Genomic DNA, 23920 nt, shown 5'->3' on the forward strand with positions numbered 1-23920 from the left:
CTGTGCCTCTGAGGTGGGAGAGCCAACTTCAGGACACTGGTCCACAAGAGACCTCCCAGCTCCACGTAATACCAAATGGCAAAAAACTCCCAGAGATCTCCATCTCAACACCAAGACCCAGCTTCACTCAACGACCAGCAAGCTACAGTGCTGGACACCCTATGCCAAACAACTAGCAAGACAGGAACATAGCCCCATCCATTAGCAGAGAAGCTGCCTAAAATCATAATAAGGACACAGACACCCCAAAACACACCACCAGACGTGGACCTGCCCACCAGAAAGACAAGATCCAGCCTCATCCACCAGAACACAGGCACTAGTCCCCTCCACCAGGAAGCCTACACAACCCACTGAACCAACCTTAGCCACTGGGGACAGACACCAAAAACAACGGGAACTACGAACCTGCAGCCTGCGAAAAGGAGACCTCAAACACAGTAAGATAAGCAAAATGAGAAGACAGAAAAACACACAGCAGATGAAGGAGCAAGGTAAAAACACACCAGACCTAACAAATGAAGAGGAAATAGGCAGTCTACCTGAAAAAGAATTCAGAATAATGATAGTAAAGATGATCCAAAATCTTGGAAATAGAATAGACAAAATGCAAGAAACATTTAACAAGGACCTAGAAGAACTAAAGAGGAACCAAGCAATGATGAAAAACACAATAAATGAAATTAAAAATACTCTAGAAGGGATCAATAGCAGAATAACTGAGGCAGAAGAATGGATAAGTGACCCAGAAGAAAAATAGTGGAAATAACTACTGCAGAGCAGAATAAAGAAAAAAGAATGAAAAGAACTGAGGACAGTCTCAGAGACCTCTGGGACAACATTAAACGCACCAACATTCGAATTATAAGGGTCCCAGAAGAAGAAGAAGAGAAAAAGAAAGGGACTGAGAAAATATTTGAAGAGTTATAGTTGAAAACTTCCCTAATATGGGAAAGGAAATAGTTAATCAACTTCTGGAAGCACAGAGAGTCCCATACAGGATAAATCCAAGGAGAAACACGCCAAGACATATTAATCAAACTATCAAAAATTAAATACAAAGAAAACATATTAAAAGCAGCAAGGGAAAAACAACAAATAACACACAAGGGAATCCCCATAAGGTTAACAGCTGATCTTTCAGCAGAAACTCTGCAAGCCAGAAGGGAGTGGCAGGACATATTTAAAGCGATGAAGGAGAAAAATCTACAACCAAGATTACTCTACCCAGCAAGGATCTCATTCAGATTTGATGAAGAAATCAAAACGTTTACAGACAAGCAAAAGCTGAGAGAGTTCAGCACCACCAAACCAGCTTTACAACAAATGCTAAAGGAACTTCTCTAGGCAAGAAACACAAGAGAAGGAAAAGACCTACAATAACAAACCCAAAACATTTAAAGAAAATGGGAATAGGAACATACATATCGATAATTACCTTAAATGTAAATGGATTAAATGCTCCCACCAAAAGACACAGACTGGCTGAATGGATACAAAAACAAGACCCGTATATATGCTGTCTACAAGAGACCCACTTCAGACCTAGGGACACATACAGACTGAAAGTGAGGGGATGGAAAAAGATATTCCAGGCAAATGGAAATCAAAAGAAAGCTGGAGTAGCAATTCTCATATCAGACAAAATAGACTTTAAAATAAAGACTATTACAAGAGACAAAGAAGGACACTACATAATGATCAAGGGATTGATCCAAGAAGAAGATAAAACAATTGTAAATACTTATGCACCCAACATAGGAGCACCTCAATACATAAGGCAAATACTAACAGCTATAAAAGGGGAAATCGACAGTAACACAATCAAAGTAGGGGACTTTCACACCCCACTTTCACCAATGGACAGATCATCCAAAATGAAAATAAATAAGGAAACACAAGCTTTAAATGATACATTAAACAAGATGGACTTGATTGATATTTATAGGACATTCCACCCAAAAACAACAGAATACACATTTTTCTCAAGTGCTCATGGAACATTCTCCAGGATAGATCACATCCTGGGTCACAAATCAAGCCTTGGTAAATTTAAGAAAATTGAAATCGTATCAAGTATCTTTTCCGACCACAACGCTATGAGACTAGATATCAATTACAGGAAAAGATCTGTAAAAAATACAAGCACGTGGAGGCTAAACAGTACACTACTTAATAACAAAGTGATCACTGAAGAAATCAAAGGGGAAATCAAAAAATACCTAGAAACAAATGACAATGGAGACACGACCCAAAACCTATGGGATTCAGCAAAAGCAGTTCTAAGAGGGAAGTTTATAGCAATACAATCCTACCTTAAGAAACAGGAAATAACTCAGATAACCTAACCTTGCACCTAAAGCAATTAGAGAAAGAAGAACAAAAAAACCCCAAAGTTAGCAGAAGGAAAGAAATCATAAAGATCAGATCAGGAATAAATGAAAAAGAAATGAAGGAAACAACAGCAAAGATCAATAAAACTAAAAGCTGGTTCTTTGAGAAGATAAACAAAATTGATAAACCATTAGCCAGACTCATCAAGAAAAAAAGGGAGAAGACTCAATAGAGTTAGAAATGAAAAAGGAGAAGTAACAACTGACACTGCAGAAATACAAAGGATCATGAGAGATTACTACAAGCAACTCTATGCCAATAAAATGGACAACCTGGAAGAAATGGACAAATTCTTAGAAAAACACAACCTTCCAAGACTGAACCAGGAAGAAATAGAAAATATGAACAGACCAATCACAAGCACTGAAATTGAAACTGTGATTAAAAATCTTCCAACAAAAGCCCAGGACCAGATGGCTTCACAGGTGAATTCTATCAAACATTTAGAGAAGAGCTAACACCTATCCTTCTCAAACTCTTCCAATATATTGCAGAGGGAGGAACACTCCCCAACTCATTCTATGAGGCCACCGTCTCCCTGATACCAAAACCAGACAAAGATGTCACAAAGAAAGAAAACTACAGGCCAATATCACTGATGAACATAGATGCAAAGATCCTCAACAAAATACTAGCAAACAGAATTCAACAGCACATTAAAAGGATCATACACCATGATCAAGTGGGGTTTATCCCAGGAATGCAAGGATTCTTCAATATACACAAATCAATCAACGTGATACACCATATTAACAAATTGAAGGAGAAAAACCATATGATCATCTCAATAGACGCAGAGAAAGCTTTCAACAGAATTCAACACCCATTTATGATAAAAGCCCTGCAGAAAGTAGGCATAGAGGGAACTTTCCTCAACATAATAAAGGCCATATATGACAAACCCACAGCCAACATCGTCCTCAATGGTGAAAAACTGAAACCATTTCCACTAAGATCAGGAACAAGACAAGACACTCTCACCACTCTTATTCAACATAGTTTTGGAAGTTTTAGCCACAGCAATCAGAGAAGTAAAAGAAATAAAAGGAATCCAAATCGGAAAAGAAGAAGTAAAGCTGTCACTGTTTGCAGATGACATGATACTATACATAGAGAATCCTAAAGATGCTACCAGAAAACTACTAGAGCTAATCAATGAATTTGGTAAAGTAGCAGGATACAAAATTAATGCACAGAAATCTCTTGCATTCCTATACACTAATGATGAAAAATCTGAAAGTGAAATTAAGAAAACACTCCCATTTACCATTGCAACAAAAAGAATAAAATATCTAGGAATAAACCTACCGAAGGAGACAAAAGACCTGTAGGCAGAAAATTATAAGACACTGATGAAAGAAATTAAAGATGATACAAATAGATGGAGAGATATAACATGTTCCTGGATTGGAAGAATCAACATTGTGAAAATGACTATACTACGCAAAGCAATCTACAGATTCAATGCAATCCCTATCAAACTACCACTGGCATTTTTCACAGAACTAGAACAAAAAATTTCACCATTTGTATGGAAACACAAAAGACCCCGAATAGCCAAAGCAGTCCTGAGAACGAAAAATGGAGCTGGAGGAATCAGGCTCCCTGACTTCAGACTATACTACAAAGCTACAGTACTCAAGACAGTATGGTACTGGCACAAAAACAGAAATATAGATCAATGGAACAGGACAGAAAGCCCAGAGATAAACCCACGCACATATGGTCACCTTATCTTTGATTAAGGAGGCAAGCATATACAGTGGAGAAAAGACAGCCTCTTCAGTAAGTGGTGCTGGGAAAACTGGACAGCTACATGTAAAAGTATGAAATTATAACACTCCCCAACACCATACACAAAAATAAACTCAAAATGGATTAAAGACCTAAATGTAAGTCCAGACACTATCAAACTCTTAGAGGAAAACATAGGCAGAACACTCTATGACATAAATCACAGCAAGATCCTTTTTGACCCAGCTCCTAGAGAAAGGGAAATAAAAACAAAAATAAACAAATGGGACCTAATGAAACTTAAAAGCTTTTGCACAGCAAAGGAAACCATAAACAAGATGAAAAGACAACCCTCAGAATGGGAGAAAATATTTGCAAATGAAGCAACTGACAAAGGATTAATCTCCAAAATTTACCAGCAGCTCATGCAGTTCAATAACAAAAAAACAAACAACCCAATCCAAAAATGGGCAGAAGACCTAAATAGACATTTCTCCGAAGAAGATATACAGATTGCCAACAAACATGAAAGAATGCTCAACATCATTAATCATTAGAGAAATGCAAATCAAAACTACAATGAGATATCATCTCACACCGGTCAGAATGGCCATCATCAAAAAATCTAGAAACAATAAATGCTGGAGAGGGTGTGGAGAAAAGGGAACCCTCTTGCACTGTTGGTGGGAATGTAAATTGATACAGCCACTATGGAGAACAGTATGGAGGGTCCTTAAAAAACTAAAAATAGAACTACCATATGACCCAGCAATCCCACTACTGGGCATATACCCTGAGAAAACCATAATTCAAAATGAGTCATGTACCAAAATGTTCACTGCAGCTCTATTTACAATAGCCAGGACATGGAAGCAACCTAAGTGTCCATCATTGGATGAATGGATAAAGAAGATGTGGCACATATATACAATGGAATATTACTCAGCCATAAAAAGAAATGAAATGGAGGTATTTGTAATGAGGTGGATGGAGTTAGAGTCTGTCATACAGAGTGAAGTAAGTCAGAAAGAGAAAAACAAATACAGTATGCTAACACATATATATGGCATCTAAGGGAAAAAAAAAAAAAGGTCATGAAGAACCTAGTGGCAAGACAGGAATAAAGACACAGACCTACTAGAGAATGGACTTGAGGATGTGGGGAGGGGGAAGGGTAAGCTGTGACAAAGTGAGAGAGTGGCATGGACATATATACACTACCAAACGTAAAACAGATAGCTAGTGGGAAGCAACAGCATAGCACAGGGAGATCAGCTCGGTGCTTTGTGACCCCTAGAGGGGTGGGTTGGGGGATGGGAGGGAGGGAGACACAAGACGGAACAGATTTGGGAACATATGTATATGTATAACTGATTCACTTTGTTATAAAGCAGAAACTAACACACCATTGGAAAGCAATTATACTCCAATAAAGATGTTAAAAAAATAAAATACAGTAGAAGGAATCAATAGCGGGAAAAGTGAGGCAGAAGAACAGATAAGTGAGCTGGAAGCCAGAATGGTGGAAATCACTGCCATGGAACAGAATAAAGAAAAAAGAATGAAAAGAAATGAAGACAGTCTTAAAAGAGCTCTGGGACGACGTTAAATGCACCAACATTCGCATTATAGGGGTCCCAGAAGGAGGAGAGAGATAGAAAGGACCTGAGAAAATATGTGAAGAGATAATAGCTGAAAACTTCCCTAACGTGGGAAAGGAAACAGTCACCCAAGTCCAGGAGGCACAGAGAGTCCCAGACAGGAGAAACCCAACAAGGAACACACCAAGACACATAGTAATCAAATTGACAAAAATTAAAGAAAAAGAAAAAATATTAAAAGCAACAAGGGAAAAATGACAACATACAAGGGAACTCCCATAAGGGTATCAGCTGATTTCTCAGCAGAAACTGTAGGCCAGAAGGGAGTGGCATGATATATTTAAAGTGATGAAAGGGAAGAACCTACAACGAAGATCACTCTACCCAGCAAGGATCTCACTCAGATTAGACAGAGAAATCAAAAGCTTTACAGACAAGTAAAAGGTAAGAGAATTCAGCACCACCAGACCAGCTTTGCAACAAATGCGAAAGAAACTCCTCTAGGTGGGAAAGAAGCCAGCAACTTAAAACAACCTTGTACATATATAGACTGCCATATCAAAACCTCATAGGAGGTAGAAATAGAGACACAGATGTAGAGAACAAACATATGTACACCAAGGGGGAAAGTGGCGGGGGGTGGTGGTGGTGGTGTGATGAATTGGGCAATTGGGATTGACATGTATACACTGATGTGTATAAAATTGATGACTAATAAGAACCTGCTGTATAAAAAAATAAAATAAAATTTAAAAATTTAAAAAAACAAAAACAAAAACAATAAAACCTCATGGGAACAGCAAACCCAAAAACTACAATAGATACACACACAAAAAAGAAAAAGCAACCCAAACACAACTCTAAAGATGGTCATCAAACCACAAGAGAAGAGAACAAAAGAGGAAGGAAAGAAAAAAGACCTACAAAAACAAACCCAAAATGATTAAGAAAATGGCAATAGGAACATACATATTGATAATTACCTTGAATGTAAATGGATTAAATGCTCCAACCAAAAGACACAGACTGGCTGAATGGATACAAAAACAAGACCCATATATATGCTGTCTACAACAGGCCCACTTCAGACCTAGGAACACACACACTGAAACTGAGGGGGTGGAAGAAGGTATTCTATGCAAATGCAAATCAAAAGAAAGCTAGAGTAGCAATACTCATATCAGACAAAATAGACTTTAAATTAAAGACTATTACAAGAGACAAAGAAGGACACTACATAATGATCACAGGATCAGTCCAAGAAGATATAACAACTGTAAATATATATGCATCCAACATAGGAGCACCTCAATATATAAGGTAAATACTAACAGCCATAAAGGGAGAAATCAACAGTAACACAGTAATGGTGGAGGACTTTAACACCCCACCACTTTCATCAATGGACAGATCATCCAGACAGAAAATAGGTAAAGAGACACAGGCCTTAAATGACACATTAGACCAACTGGACTTAATTGATATTTATAGAGCATTCCATCCAAAAGCAGCAGAATACACATTCTTCAAGTGCAAATGGAACATTCTCTAGGACTGACCACATGCTGGGCCACAAAGCGAGCCTTGGTAAATTTAAGAAAAGTGAAATCATATCAAGCATCTTTTCCGACCACAATGCTATGAGATTAGAAATCAACTACAAGAAAAAAACTGTAAAAAACACAAACACATGAAGGCTAAACAATATGCTACTAACCAACCAATGGATCACTGAAGAAATCAAAGAGGAAATCAAAAAATACCTAGAGACAAATGAAAATGAAAAGCACAACAATCCAAAACCTATGGAATGCAGCAAAAGCAGTTCTAAGGGGGAAGTTTATAGCTATACAATCTTACCTCAGGAAACAAGAAAAATCTCAAATAAACAACCTAACCTTACACCTAAAGCACTAGAGACAGAAGAACAAAGAAAACCTAAAGTTAGTAGCAGAAAAGAAATCATGAATATCAGCGCAGAAACAAATGAAATAGAAACAAAACAGTAGCAAAGATCAATGAAACTAAAAGCTGGTTCTTTGAAAAGATAAACAAAATTGATAAACCTTTAAGCCAGACTCATCAAGACAAAAGGGCAAGGACTCAATCAATGAAATTAGAAATGAAAAAGAAGAAGTTACAACAAACACCACAGAAATACAAAGGATCATAAGAGACTACTACAAGCAACTATATGCAAATAAAATGGACAACCTGGAAGAAATGGACAAATTCTTAGAAAAAGGTACAATCTCCCAAGACCGAACCAGGAAGAAATAGAAAATATGAACAGACCAATCACAAGCACTGAAATTGAACTGTGATTTTTAAAACTCCCAACAAACAAAAGGCCAGGAGCTGGTGGCTTCACAGGAGAATTCTACCAAACATTTAGAGAAGAGCTAACACTCATCCTTCTCAAACTCTTCCAAAAAATTGCAGAGGGAGGAAAACTCCCAAACTCTTTCTATGAGACCACCATCACACTGATACCAAAACCAGACAAAATTACCACAAAAAAAAGAAAATTACAGTCCAATATCACTGATGAACATAGATGCAAAAATCCTCAACAAACTACTAGCAATACATTAAAAGGATCATACACCATGATCAAGTGGGATTTATCCCAGGGATGCAAGGCTTTTTCAATATCCGCAAATCAATCAGTGTGATACACCACATCAACAAACTGAAGAATAAAAACCATATGATCATCTCAATAGATGCAGGAACAGCTTTTGACAAAATTCAACACCAATTTATGATAAAAACTCTCCAGAAAGTGGGCATAGAGGGAACATACCTCAACATAATAAAGGCCATATATGACAAACCTACAGCTAACATCATGGTCAACAGTGAAAAGCTGAAAGCATTTCCTCTAAGATCAGGAACAAGACAAGGATGTCCACTCTCACCACTTTTATTCAACATAGTTTTGGAAGTCCTAGCTATGGCAATCAGAGAAGAAAAAAATAAATAAAAGGAATCCAAATTGGAAAAGAAGAAGTTAAACTGTCACTGTTTGCAAATGATATGATACTATACATAGAAAATCCTAAGGACACTACCAGAAAACTACTAGAGCTCATCAATGAATTTGGTAAAGTTGCAGGTTACAAAATTAATACACAGGAATCTGTTGCATTTCTGTACACTAACAATGAAAGATCAGAAAGAGAAATTCAAGAAACAATCCCATTTGCTGTCACATCAAAAAGAATAAAATACCAAGGAATAAACCAACCTATGAAGACAAAAGACCTGTACTCTGAAAACTATAAGATGCTGATGAAAGAAATCAAAGATGACACAAACAGATGGAAAGATATACCATGTTCTTGGATTGGAAGACTCAATAATGTCAAAACGACTTGGGTAGCCAAGGCAATCTAGAGATTCAGTGCAATCCTTATCAAATTACCAATGGCATTTTTCACAGAACTAGAACAAAAAATCTTAAAATTTGTATGGAAACACAAAAGACCCTGAATAGCCAAAGCAATCTTAAGAAAAACGGAGCTGGGGGAACTAGGCTCCCTGACTTCGGACTATACTACAAAGCTACAGCCACCAAAACAGTATGGTACTGGCACAAAAACAGAAATATAGATCAATGGAACAGGATAGAAAGCCCAGAAATAAACCCATGCACCTATGGTCAATTAATCTACAACAAAGGAGGCATGACTATACAATGGGGGAAAGACAGTCTCTTCAATAAATGGTGCTGGGAAAACTGGACAGCTACATGTAAAAGAATGAAATTAGAACATTCTTTAAACACCATACACAAAAATAAACTCAAAATGGATTAAAGACCTAAATGTAAGACCTGGTCCTATAAACCTCTTAGAGGAAAACATAGGAAGAACACTCTTTGACATAAATCACATTAATATTTTTTTTCTACCCATCTCCTAGAGTAATGGAACTAAAAACAAAAATAAACAAATGGAACCTAATTAAACTCAAAAGCTTTTGCACAGCAAAGGAAACTATAAACAAAAAGACAACCCACAGAATGGGAGAAAATATTTACAAACGATGCAACCGACGAGATTAATCTCCAAAATCTAAAAACGGCTCATGCAGCTCAATATCAAAAAAATAGACAACTCAATCAAAAAATGGGCAGAAGACCTAAACAGACATTTCTCCAAAGAAGACAGACACATGACCAAGAGGCACATGAAAAGATGCCCAACATCACTAATTATTAGAGAAATGCAAATCAAAACTGCAATGAGATATCACCTCACACCATCAGAATGGCCATCATCAAAATGTCTACAAACAATAAATGATGATGAAGGTGTGGAGAAAAGGGAACCCTCCTACACTGTTGGTGGGAATGTAAACTGGTACAGCCGCTATGGAGAACAGTATGGAGGTTCCTTTAAAAATTAAAAATAGAGCTACCATATGATCCAGCAACCCCACTCCTCGGCATATATCCAGAGAAAACCATAATTTGAAAGGATACATGCACCCCAATGTTCACTGCAGCACTATTTACAATAGCCAAGACATGGAAGCAACCTAAATGTCCAAAGACAGAAGAATGGATAAAGAAGATGTGGTACCTATATACAATGGAATATTACTCAGCCATTAAAAAGGATGAAATAATGCCATTTGCAGCAACATGGATGGACCTGGAGATTATCATACTAAGTGAAGTAAATCAGAGAAAGACAAATATCATATGATATCACATGCGGAATCTAAAAAAAATGATACAAATGAACTTATTTACAAAATAGAAACAGACTCACAGACTTAGAAAACAAACTTATGGTTACCAAAGGAGAAAGGTGGGGGGCAGGGGAGGGATAAATTGGGAGTGTGGGATTGACAAATACTACTATGTTTAAATAGATAACTAATAAGGACCTACTGTATAGCACAAGGAAGCCTGCTCAATATGCTGTAATAACTTAAATGGGAAAAGAATTTGAAAAAGAATACATGTATAACTGAATCACTTTGCTCTACACCTGAAAGTAACACGTTATTAATCAACTATACTCCAATATAAAATAAAAAATTTTAAAAAGCCTCCAGAGACTATATAATATCCTTAAAATGAAGCACACCTGCCTGAGGAAATTTACCACATAGGGCTAAAACTCCATTTGCTAGCTCCATTTGCTGGCGGTGATAAATGCTGCCTTTTGCATAAATTAAATAAAGTCCATGCGATTGAAGTGGCAGTCCATCCTGGGACTTCCCACAACATTTCCCACGCAGGAGCCAGTGGGGCCCAGCCACCAGGGCATCTGTGATGGAGGCTCTCTGCAGCCTCTGCCCCACAGCTTGCGCCAGCGGTCCTTTGGCTGGATGGATGTAAGAAAAGACCAGCAGGCGCTCCTGTACACAGAGCAGGCTGTGTACGCACACCCGTGTGCATCTGTCTCTACTCACCCAACTTCAAAGATGGATTTGCTGTTCTTCACAGCCAGGGCGAGACACTTTCCTCCTTCGCTTGTTATTTTGTTTTTTCCCAGTCTGCAGAGAGAGTCATGCACACGTCAGCTCCAGCTGTGAGGGGACTCCAGCATCAGCCACCCTCGTCCTTGGCACAGAGCCCCTCTGGCCCCTCCTAGGCGGGGTGGTCTTTCTCCTGGGACCCACAGCAGCCATCCCTGGGCGTCCTCTCAGGGAGGGGCCCGAAGCCCTGAGGAAAGCCAGTCGGGATTCCTCTCCAGGAGGTGGTCACAGTCTCTGCAGAGACTCAGGGACCCAAGTTCCCCCAGAGATTCTTTAAATGACCTCCGAGCATCACTCATTTCCATCAGCAGACCAGAAGGTTCCCACTTCAACTGCAAATGGTCAAGGGGTAGGTTACCATCACCAGGGCAGCGTCACCAGGCTCCTCCAAGGCTGGTGCTCTGACACCTCTGGCAGGACATTCCTGTGACACAGCCAGGGATCAGGCTCTCATCTGCAATGTTATGGCCTGAAGGTTTGTCTCCCCCCCACCCCTACTGGAATCCATATGTTGAAATCCTAACCCCTAAGTGATGGTGCTAGGAGGTGGAACCTTTGGGAAGTGATAAAGTCACTCATCACAGCCCTCACAAATGGGATTAGTGACTTATGAGTGAGGTCCAAGAAAGCTCCCTCTCCCCTTTTTCCACCACCACATGAGGACACAGTGAGAAGGCACCATCTAAGAACAAGGAATTGGGCCCTCACCAGGCACCTAACCTGCTGGCGCCTTGATCCTAGATTCCCCAGCCTCCAGAACTGTCAGAAATAAATCTCTGGAGTTTACAAGCAACCTCGTTTATGGTATTTTGTTACAGAAGCCAGAATGGACTAAGACAATGAGGAGCTTCCTCAGGGGAAAACGATCTCCAGAAAGGGTGACAGTTGTGGCCTTTCTTCCTGTTAGGAGTTAATGAAATCAGAATGCCACACTCTCCCCCCACCCACGGTACGGGGCCCTTCCAAACACCGAGCCTCACCCACAGCTCACCTTGCACACACAGGTGTCCTGATTTGACCTGATTTGGCCCTGGGGCAGGCAGAAGGCAGCTCTAGGGTGGCATTTATTCTTTGCTTGAACAATGAAGGGTGACCAAGAGAAGCTACTGAAGAACCCGCTCGCTGTGCCCACCCCACTTACTTCAGGTGCGTGAGGCCTGTGCACTCATCCAGGATTCTGGCGACGTACCTGGCTCCGACATCGGTGATTTGGTTGTTGTATAAGCTTTGAGAGAAAGCATGGCCGTGAGAATTTAGGACCCCATTTTTTAAAGTGAGTGGGTGCTGTCTGCTGATTTACAGTCTAGGTCAAAAAGGAGAAAGGAAGGGCATGTGGAGGCCTGAGTTTGGGGCTGTGGGGTCTCAGGCTGGGTTCAAGGCCAATTCTGCTGCTTTCCCCAGCTTTATGACCTGGGGCAAGGTACTGAGCTTCTCTGTGCCTCAGTTTCTCCATGTGTAATACAGGGGTAAGAATTACGGCTCCCTCACAGGGTTGTTATGAGGATTGTATGAGATCATTCCAAGCCCCTGCATGTAAGTGCTCAATAAATGGCAGCTGAGGGGTATTTTTAGATTAAGATCATGATTGGCATCTTGAGGGGTAAAAGTTTCTAAGCATTAGAACCACCTCAGTGTCTACCTTTTCGTCATTTTACCACTTGACACCAATTCAACAATAAGGCAGAAAGGAGTTGAAAGTGGTAAGCAGACAGGTTTCCAGTGTTCCACAGTCATGCAGAACTCCAGAACCAAAAGGCTACCTGGGATTCAGGGCTTCAGTGTCCTCATGTGACAGCTGAGAAAACTGAGGCCCAAGGAAGCTGACGGGCTGGCTCCAGCTCAGGGAGTCAACAGCAGCCGTGGGGCTGGCTGGGCTGGCCCACAATCTCTCCTGTCAAACTCCAAAACCCCAAAGGCTCTGAAAACCCAAACTTCTTCGTAACTATTTTGGCAACCGATGTGGAGCTGTTCATGGTCTTTATCCCAACTGGTTTGAATGTTTATACGTTTTGCTGCATAAGTGTTAAAGTATCTGAAAATGGGGTATTGCCCTAGATCCCACCGGTCATGTCACTGCTAGGTAGCACATGCACTAATTTCTGATATGTGTCTTGCCCCAAGGGTTCTGGATGACAGATCATGGACCCGCCATAGTGAAATCTACCACATAAACAGTATTCTCACGTCAATAAAACATATCCCCAGGAATTCTGTCATTACATCTCTCAATCACCACCTGTAAAACTATTTGACTATATTAGGATCCCAGTTATACAAGGGGGATGAGAAGGCTGAGGCTCAGTGAGATTTCCTGACTTGCTCAAAGAGTGGGCTGCTAGCCGAGCCAAAAGCAGGGCCCAGGACTCCTGGCTCCCAGTTCAGTGCTCTTCCTGGTACCCTGGGGCCATCAGTCTCAACCATCCAGTGATCCATAGGAATGGCAACTTCCTGCTGCTCTGTATTCTTACTATATAGCTGTCGCAGTGTTCTTGAGAAATACATACCCTAAAAATGTCAGAATTTTGTATTTGGGCAGCTCTTCACATAGCACCTTCACCCCACTGTCGGTGATCTGGTTCACACTGAGTCTGAAAAAAACAGCAAAGTAAGTTAAAAATCGGAGCGGCTGCTCACTGCGAAACAGCATTAATTCCACAAGGATCCAGAAGTCTATAGGTCCTGGAGTCTTCCCAGCTATAGATGTCCCCCCGAGAGAATGGCCATGGCAGCCGGTCACACGGCCCCTACAGAGCCTGGTCTTCACGGGGCTGAGAGACCCATGAGAACCGCCCATTGGCAAGGCTACAGCACAGCCCTGATTCAACACAAGGGCAACGAGGGACACCTGAAGGACACGTGTGGACAGCCACCTCTGATATCCTGCATTTGCCGGTGGCCTATGTGTCAACGTGGCTCTAACTGCACAGCGGGCGGCCATGGGATTTGGAAATGTGTAGAGCTGCATTTAGTGGTCACAAGGCTGGGGGAGTGGACGCTCCACCATCTTGCAAGTGCGGCCAGAAATGTTAGGGGTCCTGCAAAAGGCAGGACAGTCCCCACAAGAACTGTCCCACCCAAAATGCCAAGAGCCTTTCCATCTGGAAATGCACGTGTGAAACCTGACTTGCCACCTGGAAAGGTCAATTGAGGGAGACAGCTCCTGAGGTGTGGTTCTGTGCAGGAAGTTCAATGGCAAGGGAGAAACAGCTGGATGAGGCAGGTCTTGGCAGCCACACTCTCCCAATCCCTCTTTAACGCACACGCTGCTTCAGCAGGCCAGGCTTCAAGAGGGAGCAGGAAAAGAGGGCCTGAGGATGATGGATATCTCCTGGACAAGGCCCAGTGTGTACTGGGATTGCTCTTCGAAAGCCCTATACTAGCAGGATATTTTGATTTGGCTAAAATGCAAAACAATTTTTTTTACTGCCAAGTACTCTCTATAAACAAACTACCCTGATCTTCTCAATTCTCCACCCCTTTATTTAGGTGAGTCTGAGGGACAGAGTAAGGCTCAGAGATGGAGGAGCGTGAGGGGTGAGGTGAGGGTCAGGGGTGGGTGAAGGAACAGACCAGAGCTCAGCAATTTTTTTCTGTAAAGGGTCAGATAACAAATTTTTAAGCTCTGCAGGCCATCTGGTCTCTGTTGCAACCACTCAGCTCTGCAGAGTGAAGCAGCCAATATATAAATAAATGAGTGTGACTGTATTCCAATAAAACTTTATCTATAAACACAAGCCATGGGCCAAACTGGGCCACTTATTACACACTGTCCTCTGTGATAAGTAAAAGGCTGAAGAGGTAAAAGCTTGATCTTTAGGCCAATCAAAATGATCACGTCAGACACTCTGAACCCCTCCACTCATGGTACCCACCTTGGTGCTGGGGCACAGTGGGTACACACACTGCATGACTATCCCAGGGTGGCAGAGCCAACTAGTCACTCCCAATATCTATGCTTGCTTAGAAACAGAATCCCTCATTTTTAAGCTGGGCACATGTGCTTAGGTTCTGCCCAGTGAGATCTAAGCAGAAGTCTCATTAGCAATAGCTGAGAAGTCTTCTTAAAAGAATGGGGTGTGTCCTAAACTATAACTCAAAAAGATATATGTGCCCCTATGTTCACAGCAGCACTAGTCACCATAGTCAAGATATGGAAACAACATAAATGTCCCATCAACAGATGAACAGATAAAGAAGATGTGGTACATATAAACGATGGAATACTACTCAGCCATAAAAAAATGAAATAATGCCATTTGCAGCAACATGGATGAACCTACTCGTACTAAGTGAAGTAAGTCAGAAAGAGAAAGACAGATATCCTATGATATCACTTCCATGCAGAATCTAAAAAAAACATACAAATGAACTTATTTACAAAAGAGAAACAGACTCACAAACTTCGAAAACAAACTTGCAGTTACCAAAGGGGAAAGGTGCGGGGGAGGGATGAATTGGGAGTTTGGGATTGACATATACACACTACCATATTTAAAACAGATAACCAACAAGGACCTACTGTATAGCACAAGGAACTCTGCTCAACATGCTGTAATAACCTAAATGGGAAAAGAATTTGAAAAAAATAGACACATGTATATGTATAACTGAATAACTTTGCTGTACACCTGAAACTAACAACATTGTTAACTATACTCCAATATAAAAAAAAAATGTGGTGCATATATACAATGGAATACTACTCAGCCATAGGAAAGAATGAAATAATGCCATTTGCAGCAATGTGGATGGACCTAGAGATTATCATACTAAGTGAAGTAAGAAAGAGAAACTCAAATACCATGTAACATCACTTATACGTGGAATCTAAAATATGACAGAAATGAACTTACCTACAGAACAGAAACAGGCTCACAGACATAGAGAACAGACTTGTGGCTGCCAAGGGTGGGGAAGGTAGGGATGGACTGGGAGTTTGGGATTAGCAGATGCAAACTATTATATATAGAATGGATAAACAACAAGGTCCTACTGTATAGCACAGGGAACTAATATTCAATATCCTGTGATAAACCATAATGGAAAAGAATATGAAAAAGAATATATATGTATGTATAACTGAATCACTTTGCTGCACAGCAGAAATTAACACAACGCTGTAAATCAACTGTACCGCAATAAAATTAATTTAAAAAAAAGAATGGGGTGTGTCCTTTGCCCTTCCTTCTTCCTGGTGACTAGAATGTCAACTGAATGGCTGGGCCATGAGCAGCCATTTTAGGCCAAGATATAGCAGTCAGGTACTGAGGAGAGCAGAGCAGTAAGCAGAAGAGAGCCTGGGCTCTTGATGGTCACTGAGACCTCACAGCAGCCTGGAACTGCCCTCCTTTAGATTTTTGCATGAGAGACAAATAAGTCTGTAACTTATCTAAGCCACCAGTATTGTGACTTTTCTCTAACAGCCAAAACTAATCCTCACTGATGCCCTCAGGGAGCTCAAAATGCTTCCTTAGGGTTGCCCATTTCTTCCTGCCTTCTCTTTTGCTGGTTTGGAGGCAAACCTGGGGACCACCATACTGGTGCAGAGCTTCCATCGTATGAAATGGTCACAGGGAGGCACTGAGTGTGAGGTTGCCTGAGGCTACAAACTGAGAATCGCTGGCTGAGAGCTCAGAGAATAGATTCCAGGCTTTCCAATGCCCAGGCCAGGGCAGGTTTGGGCTCCTTACATCCCAACCATCCCCCCCACAATGTATGCTCTGGCGCTTGTGTAACAGGTACCTGGAATCAGTTCCAAATCCCTTCTGCTCTTCAGAAATGCATGAGCCAAGTAGTGGAGAATTGAACCCCCACCCACCCACCCCCTAGAGATTTACAAGGTGTATTTAATACAGAAAATGCTAATAGAAGAAAGGAGACTGGCTTTTCCTTCCTCTAAACCATCAAACAGGAAACTAATCAAGAGTCAGCATTCTTTACTGAGATCCCCTGACAGCTCAGGGCTGTCCACTTTTTTCGTGGAAGTTAACTAACGCTAATAAGCACAAAGTCTGCTTTTTCTGCCATCATAAAGCTTTCACGTGCCAGAAACATTTCACGGGCTATCTCTGAGCCGCACATGAATCTCAAAAGGTTCTTTAGATTCTGGCTCCACCATGGCCCACCTGTGTGGCCTTGAGCCACTTAACTTCTCTGTGCCTCTGCCTCCTCGTTTGCCAAAATGGAGATGATGATAACGCTATCAGGTAGGTACTGTTAAAAGGATTAAACCAGGTAATAGTTTTAATGCACCTCACCCATTCTCAATAAATGCTGATTGTTATTAGTGTAATCGTTAGGATATGAGAATCTCCTTTTCCCAGATGAGGACGCTGAAGCTCAAAGAGGTCAAGCAACTTGCTCAAGGACACCCAGCTGTGGCCCATCCAGGTCCACCTGACTTCGAAGCTTTGCTCGTTACCCGTTGCCACCCTGAGACAGAGAAGCTCCGGACGTTCCCAGGCCCCCCGGTCATGAGTTCCAGGATAATCCAGGAGATCCCGCTCCACAGTGCTAGTCCTGGCGTCCCCCGAGCCCCGGCCCCGCCGGCTGCTCCCGGAACCTGGAGGTCTCACCTGATGACGGTGAGGCGGCTGAAGCAGGGCCGCAGTTCCCGCACACCATAGTCGTTGAGATTGTTGTTGTCCAGGTCGAGCGCAAGCCGCTTGGGGAAGTGGTGCAGGACGAAGGAGAGGGCGCTGCAGTCGGCCGAACAGGCGTTGCAAAAGGTCAGCTTGAGGTAGTTGGCGCAGATGCCCCTGGCCGCCAGCTGCCCCACCTTCTCGCTCTGCGTCTCGTAGATGCAGCGCAGCATCCAGAGGAAGGTGGGCATGGCCTGCACCTGGCTGAAGCTCCCAGACTGAACTCGGGGCAGGTTCTTCAGGTGGGAGCGCAGGCTGGCGAACAGGCAAGCCCACAGGGCCCTGCGCTTTCTCCGCAGGGCGGTGGCAGGCACCAGGTGCCGCAGGAGTTTCTGTTTGCCTTTGGACAACAGCCCGCACAGGAAGAGGTTGGTGAAATGAAAGTGATCCTTGTTCTTAAAGGGGTCTTCCCCGGCCAGGCCGCGGCCCCCCAGGCACTGGCTGGGTAGGAAGCGGGGATAGCAGGACGCAGCTGCTGCCTCCCCGTGAGGAGCCCACTCCTGGAAGAACCGGAGCAGCTCCCGAGTGCCCACCTTGTCATCCACCACCAGAAAAAAGGCAGCAAAGAAGGCCTGGAGGGTGAGGTGGAAAAACTCATAGGACTGCTGGTCCCCTCCGAGGCCCAGCTCCGGCACGGCCCGCAAGAAACCCAGCTTTAGGTCCCCCTCCTGCACCTCGGACGCCTGCACCTCCTCCTGGCTGAAGACGAAGAAGCTCTTCTCCATGCCCCAGTGAGCCACCTGGCCCAGCGAGCGCAGGGTGCCCCGGCCGGCGCGGAAGGTCTCCGTCTGGCTCCGCGTGTTGCGCTGCACCAGGCTGGTGGGCTGCGTCCTGTTCAGGTGAACCTCGGTGACCAGCAGGAAGACGTCGGTCAGCGTCACCATGCGGTCGGGCAGCTGCGGGGAGCCGTCGAAGGCATCGTAGAAGTGCTGGAAGCACCGGAAGATGATCCAGCAGAAGAGGGGCACGGCGCACAGGCTGAAGAGGTTGGCGTTGGCTTCCAGCTGATCCAGCAGGCGCTGGCGCACGGCGCGCTCGGGGAACATCTTCCCAGCGTAGGCGCGCAGGTGGCTGGGGGAGAAGCCGCGCAGGAGCACCTTCTTCCAGAGGAGATGCCGCGGGATCTCGACGCCCGTGCGGGCCGTGAGCAGCTTGCGCGCCCCCTTGAGCAGCTTCCCGCTGAGCAGGTTGGCCAGCAGGACCAGGGGGTGGGCGGGCTCCCAGGGGGAGGAGGTGTCGGGCTCGCGGCTCAGGTCGAAGTCCGAGTGGAGCTCGTCCAGGCCGTCGAAGGTGAAGAGGGCCGTGTGCGGGAAGCGCAGCAAGAAGGCGAACACCTCCTCGGGGTCCTGCTCCGGGTAGCAGTAGTGCTTGAAGAGCAGGTCCCGCAGGCACAGCGAGGCGCTCTCCTTGAAGCAGCTGAAGGTGCGGCAGCGGAAGTGGAAGAAGAACCTGAGCTCAGCGTCCAGCTGGCCCGCGGCCCAGAGGCTCTGCAGCCGCTGCAGCAGCATGGACTTGCCCACGCCTGCATCACCGAAGACGAAGATGGTCTCGCCGTGCTCGTTGAGGACGCCCGTGGAGGGGTCCAGGAGGCAGGCCAGGCTGCCCAGGCTGCCCAGGCTCTCGTTGCCGAAGTCGACCAGCTCCACGATGGTGTCCGTGTACATCTCCTCCAGCAGCAGCTCCTCCTTCTGGGCGTAGCACAGGATGAACTTGGAGTCACGGCCCAGTTGCTGTCGCAGCTTCTGGCTGTATCTGCTCACTGCAGGGAGAGTGGTGCCAGGTGAGAGGTGGAAGCAGATGGGGAGAGAGAGACACGGGTGGAAAGGGCACCAAACAGGGAGGTCTCGGGCGGAGGAGCAAGCACACAGGAAAACAAGCCCGCAGGCTGGATGCTCAGGCTAACTGCAAGGACTCCTCAGATACAAAGAGCCAGCGCTCCAGAATCTGCGGGCCCTTGGGCCTCCACCCCTCTGTCTGACCTCAGATTTGGCCAGCCAGCGGGGACAGAATTCAACTGGGATCAGTGTCAGAGACAGGCTCCCTACTCCTCTGCGCAAGCTGTCACTGAACTCCAGCTAAAAACTGAAGCCCCCTCAAATCTAACGGCCATGCCGCATGGCCCTGCTGCCCCAGCCCAACCCCAGGGTCCTGCTCAAACAGCACAAGCCACTCTCCACTGACACTTGTATCGTTGAGGAAGAAATTGTCCTAACCTTTCTTGTGCTTATGACACTGCTCGTAAAACAACAAGTAGTCTCATAAAACCTAATGCAGAAACTTCTTGCGATAAGATACAACAGTTGACGTTAATATGGACTACAAAGGGGCTGTGCCTCACCATAAATGAGTAAGTAAACTAAAGTGAAAACCAGCCTTCTTACACTACACAGGGCACAGCGGCCCTGGTTCCAAAGCTGAGGCCTGGGGATCACTGATGCTCAGCACGTGCCCCAGGGGGAGCGCTGGGCTGGCCCACAGGGGAAGTACATGGGTTAATATGCTGACATGGGGTAACATGCTGACCTAAGTGCCATGCTCTCAGCAGAAACGAGCTACAAAATGAGCTTACTCCAGATAAAATAAAGGGTGTTCCAAAATTCCTTTAAATAGTTTTTGGGTCTTAATGATAATTCAATTAACAAAAATCGGACACACTTGCACATTTCCAGATTCATCTACAACCCTTTCCCATCAACTTAGTCCCACTTGGTTGTCTGCTTAAAATTTGTGAAGTGAGTTCTATTTTTTACTGTTTTAGTAAGTCAAAATTTACAGACTATAAATTCACCTATTTTACAGCAGGTATTGTTGTCAATGATTTTTAGTAAATTTACAGAGTTAACGCAAACATCACTAAAATCCAGGGGTACAATCTCCATTATAAGTGCATCATAAGTGCATTTGCAGACAATCTCTGCCCCACCCCTGGCCCTAGGAAACTGCTGATCTGCTTTCCGTTTCTATAAATTTGCCTTTTCTGGACATTCATATAAATGGATTCATACAATATGTAGTCTTTCACATCTGGCTTCTTATAGAGTGAATTATACTTTCAAAGCCATTACAGTAGCTGGGTAAAGGAGCCAATGGAGAAGTCTTCTGCAAGAACTCTTCATCACAGGAATATTTTCCTTTTTTCTTGGGGAAGGTAACAAAGTGAGGTGGGCAGGAGCAGTAACAGTAAGAAGCTAGCAGTGGCCGGCTGGTAACTGCAGAAGCAAGAGCTTGTCCGTGACACTCTGTCTCTTGGTCTGGTTTCCCCTAAATACACACCTGACACTCTGGGACATTGTCCTTTGTTTCTGTTTTCAAGGTCAAACTGGATTCTTTAAAACTCAGAGTTTGGAAGCTCAGTGCTGGTATGTCGCCAACAACTGTCTGGAAGTGGAGAGACCACAGGCACGGAAAGATGATTCCCTGGTCCCCAGACCAGACTGTGGTCCCAATTTTGTGCTCTCTCAGCACCTTGAACTGCTGTTGTCCTTATCACCATTTGCAATTACACATTTGTGTCATTATTTACTGCCAGTCTCCTGCATTAACCTCTGAGGGCCCTGAGGGCAGGAACCATAGCTGGGTCTGCTCCCTATTGCACCCCCGGCATCCAGCACACCCAGCCCTGGCACATGCTGAGTACATCATAAATACCTGTTGAACTAATCATTTAACTAAAGGGGGCCCATGGTGCTTTGGAAATGAGGACTGGCAGTCAGGGGTGATAGAAGAATTCTTTGCCTGGAATCAAATTTGGAAAGATCTTCAAGAAGGAAAAAAATGCAAACTTGAATTTGTACAACCACTAAAATGTCTAGATATGTCAGAAAAGGAAGTCAGAAAGAGGTCAGAACAGAGGTCATTTCTACACTTCCATGGCTCCCTACATAAATCAGACCAGCTATCTGTGGTCAGTTCAATCACAGTTCCCTGGGCTGCACCAGGGTGACAGGGACCAGCTCTCCTTTCTAAAAGGAACACAGCAGCCGAGCCTGCTGCCTGAGGTGGAAGGCAGGGCTGGTGGAGGCGGACCCCGCCTTTATCCCCAGCTGGACCCACACAGATAGCATTTCCAAGCCCCAGGGGCCTTGCTTGCTTGGTGGCTGCGGTGTCCCCGGGGGCTGACTCATACCTGGATCGGTGTTGACAACAGCTTTGCTCTGAATGAGCTGGGAAGGGGAGAAGCTGATCTCCGACAGCCAAGGCCTGAGGTCCACGTAAGCGTCTGCAAGTCGCTGTAGCACATAGAGGAAGAACTCGGACACCTCCTCGCCCTTGCTCTGCACCAGGTCCAGAATTTTGCGGACCTAGTGCGGCACAAGCAGTAAGGTGTGAGCCGGCACTAGGGGTGTCTGCCCCCTGGAGAGGCTCCCATGCAGGGCTCTGAGCTCTTACTACAGCCTCGAGCTTGACCGTCCACCCAGCTGGTATGAGATGCTACACGCCGATAGCCCAGGATCTGTAAAAAATGGACCGCCTGAGCAAGAAACAAACCTCACAGCTCTAGGAAACCAGAGGCTTCCAGGAGCCTAAAAATAAAAAGGTCAGACTCACAACTAGAGCCGAGCGCCCCCCTGGAATTTCCCTTTCCCTCCTTTTCTCCTTTTCCCTCTTAAGCTAACACTATTGCTCTCTGGGAATGAGTGCTGAGGGGGAGAAAGTCACCTGTTAGGCATAATGAGATGGGCGCTGGGCCACACAGCGAGGGGACAGCAGACCCCCGTGTAAGATGTACCTTACAAAAGCTTTTTGTCTTATTAAAAATTCAGGGAAAAAAAACCACAACAGTGTTCTACTGTGCTTTTCCCAGAAACCCTTCTGGTCTTTTCTGAGCCCAACAGGATCATGTTACAAACGAGTTCTGTCACTCCTCTCCCCAAGAAGGAGGTTTTCGACTCGCCATTCTATTTTTCAGAAGATGACACAAAGCTAAAGTGAAACTAAGGGCTGTGAAGACTTCCCACAGTGGAGTGTGGGAGATTCTCTACCGCGGACCCAGGCTGGGATGCAGCCATTCCTCAACCAGAGGAATTCTCAGAGCCGTCCCCAGCAGTGAGCAGCTCTCCAGAGTTTAAGGGCACGGAATGGGCAGCACTCCTAGTGTTTCATGCTCGTTTTCTTTTTAAAGAATTCACTCACTTAAAGTGAACTGGAAAACAAGTTGTTTGAGAACCAATACGCACAGCAAGGAGAATGGAGAGGTCAGAAGAGTTTGCTGTGTTTCAGGAACACAGAAGTGAAGTACGTAACTGTGGAATAAGCTAACTCAAGCATTTCTGTGCGGTAGATAACCCCGACAGGAAATTCCACCCAGTGTACTGAACTCCCAAAGCTCTTCACCCAGGTCAATGGGGAGAAGCCCCGTCCGGCCACCAAGGCTGGCATCCCTGTCACCGGCACCTTGTCGGGCTGCGTGGGGCAGGCACACACGATCTCCACGTCTTCGGCGGAGAAGTAGTCATTCTGCAACAAGTTGTCCAGCAGACACTGAGTGTTGCGGACGTGAGTGACCAGATGCTCCCGGTTGACTTTCAACAATTTGATGTAGGAGTGAGACTCTGACGGGATTATTTCCATCTCACTGCGGCCCTGCTTTTCCATGGTTAAAGGAGCAAGCGGCTGCTTTTCCCAAATTCATTTTTGGCTGCATGTGCCTTCCTGGCAGAAGGGCAATCAGGATCCACGGCCAGCCTCTCAGTGCAAACCCTGAAGAGACAAAGGAAGTCACCAACAAAAACAAAGCCATGGGAAAGATCCCTCCCCCTTTCTTCGGTCCTGGAATTTCTCTATTTAGAACAGGAAGGAGTCATGCTTAAGATATTGATCTGAGACGTAATAAAGTAAAAATCATAATTTAATTGCTCCTGCGTGTGGGTTACACCACTAGGGTAGATGACCAGAGGTAGACAACGCTATTGTTTAGCAAAACTTCTTAATTATTATTATTATTATTTTTTAGTGTGCCTCAGTCCTAGATTGGGATAGGGGTGCAAAGGTATGTTTTCCAAATTAGGTAACTGGAACTGGAAGTTTCCACGTGCCCTATGAGGGGACAGCACC

General features: G+C 44.3%; 1 protein-coding gene across 4 annotated transcripts in view; it reads right to left on the reverse strand.

Annotated features, from left to right (window-relative positions):
- The window catches only part of NOD1 (nucleotide binding oligomerization domain containing 1), a 143074-nt gene that overhangs the window by 66630 nt on the left and 52524 nt on the right, over positions 1–23920 (reverse strand). For 3 of the 4 annotated variants that reach the window (XM_082471737.1, XM_082471736.1, XM_082471738.1), the window contains 6 exons: positions 23261–23566; positions 21993–22167; positions 17801–19625; positions 13730–13813; positions 12367–12450; positions 11160–11243 (listed from right to left, as the gene is read on the reverse strand). In XM_082471737.1, the coding sequence (XP_082327863.1) occupies positions 11160–11243; positions 12367–12450; positions 13730–13813; positions 17801–19625; positions 21993–22167; positions 23261–23461 (2453 nt within the window). In that variant the 5' untranslated portion in view covers positions 23462–23566. The other variant, XM_082471739.1, reaches the window with a different exon arrangement.

Source organism: Balaenoptera physalus (genome assembly GCF_965194825.1).
Source record: "Balaenoptera physalus genome assembly, chromosome: 8".
NCBI lineage: Eukaryota > Metazoa > Chordata > Mammalia > Artiodactyla > Balaenopteridae > Balaenoptera > Balaenoptera physalus.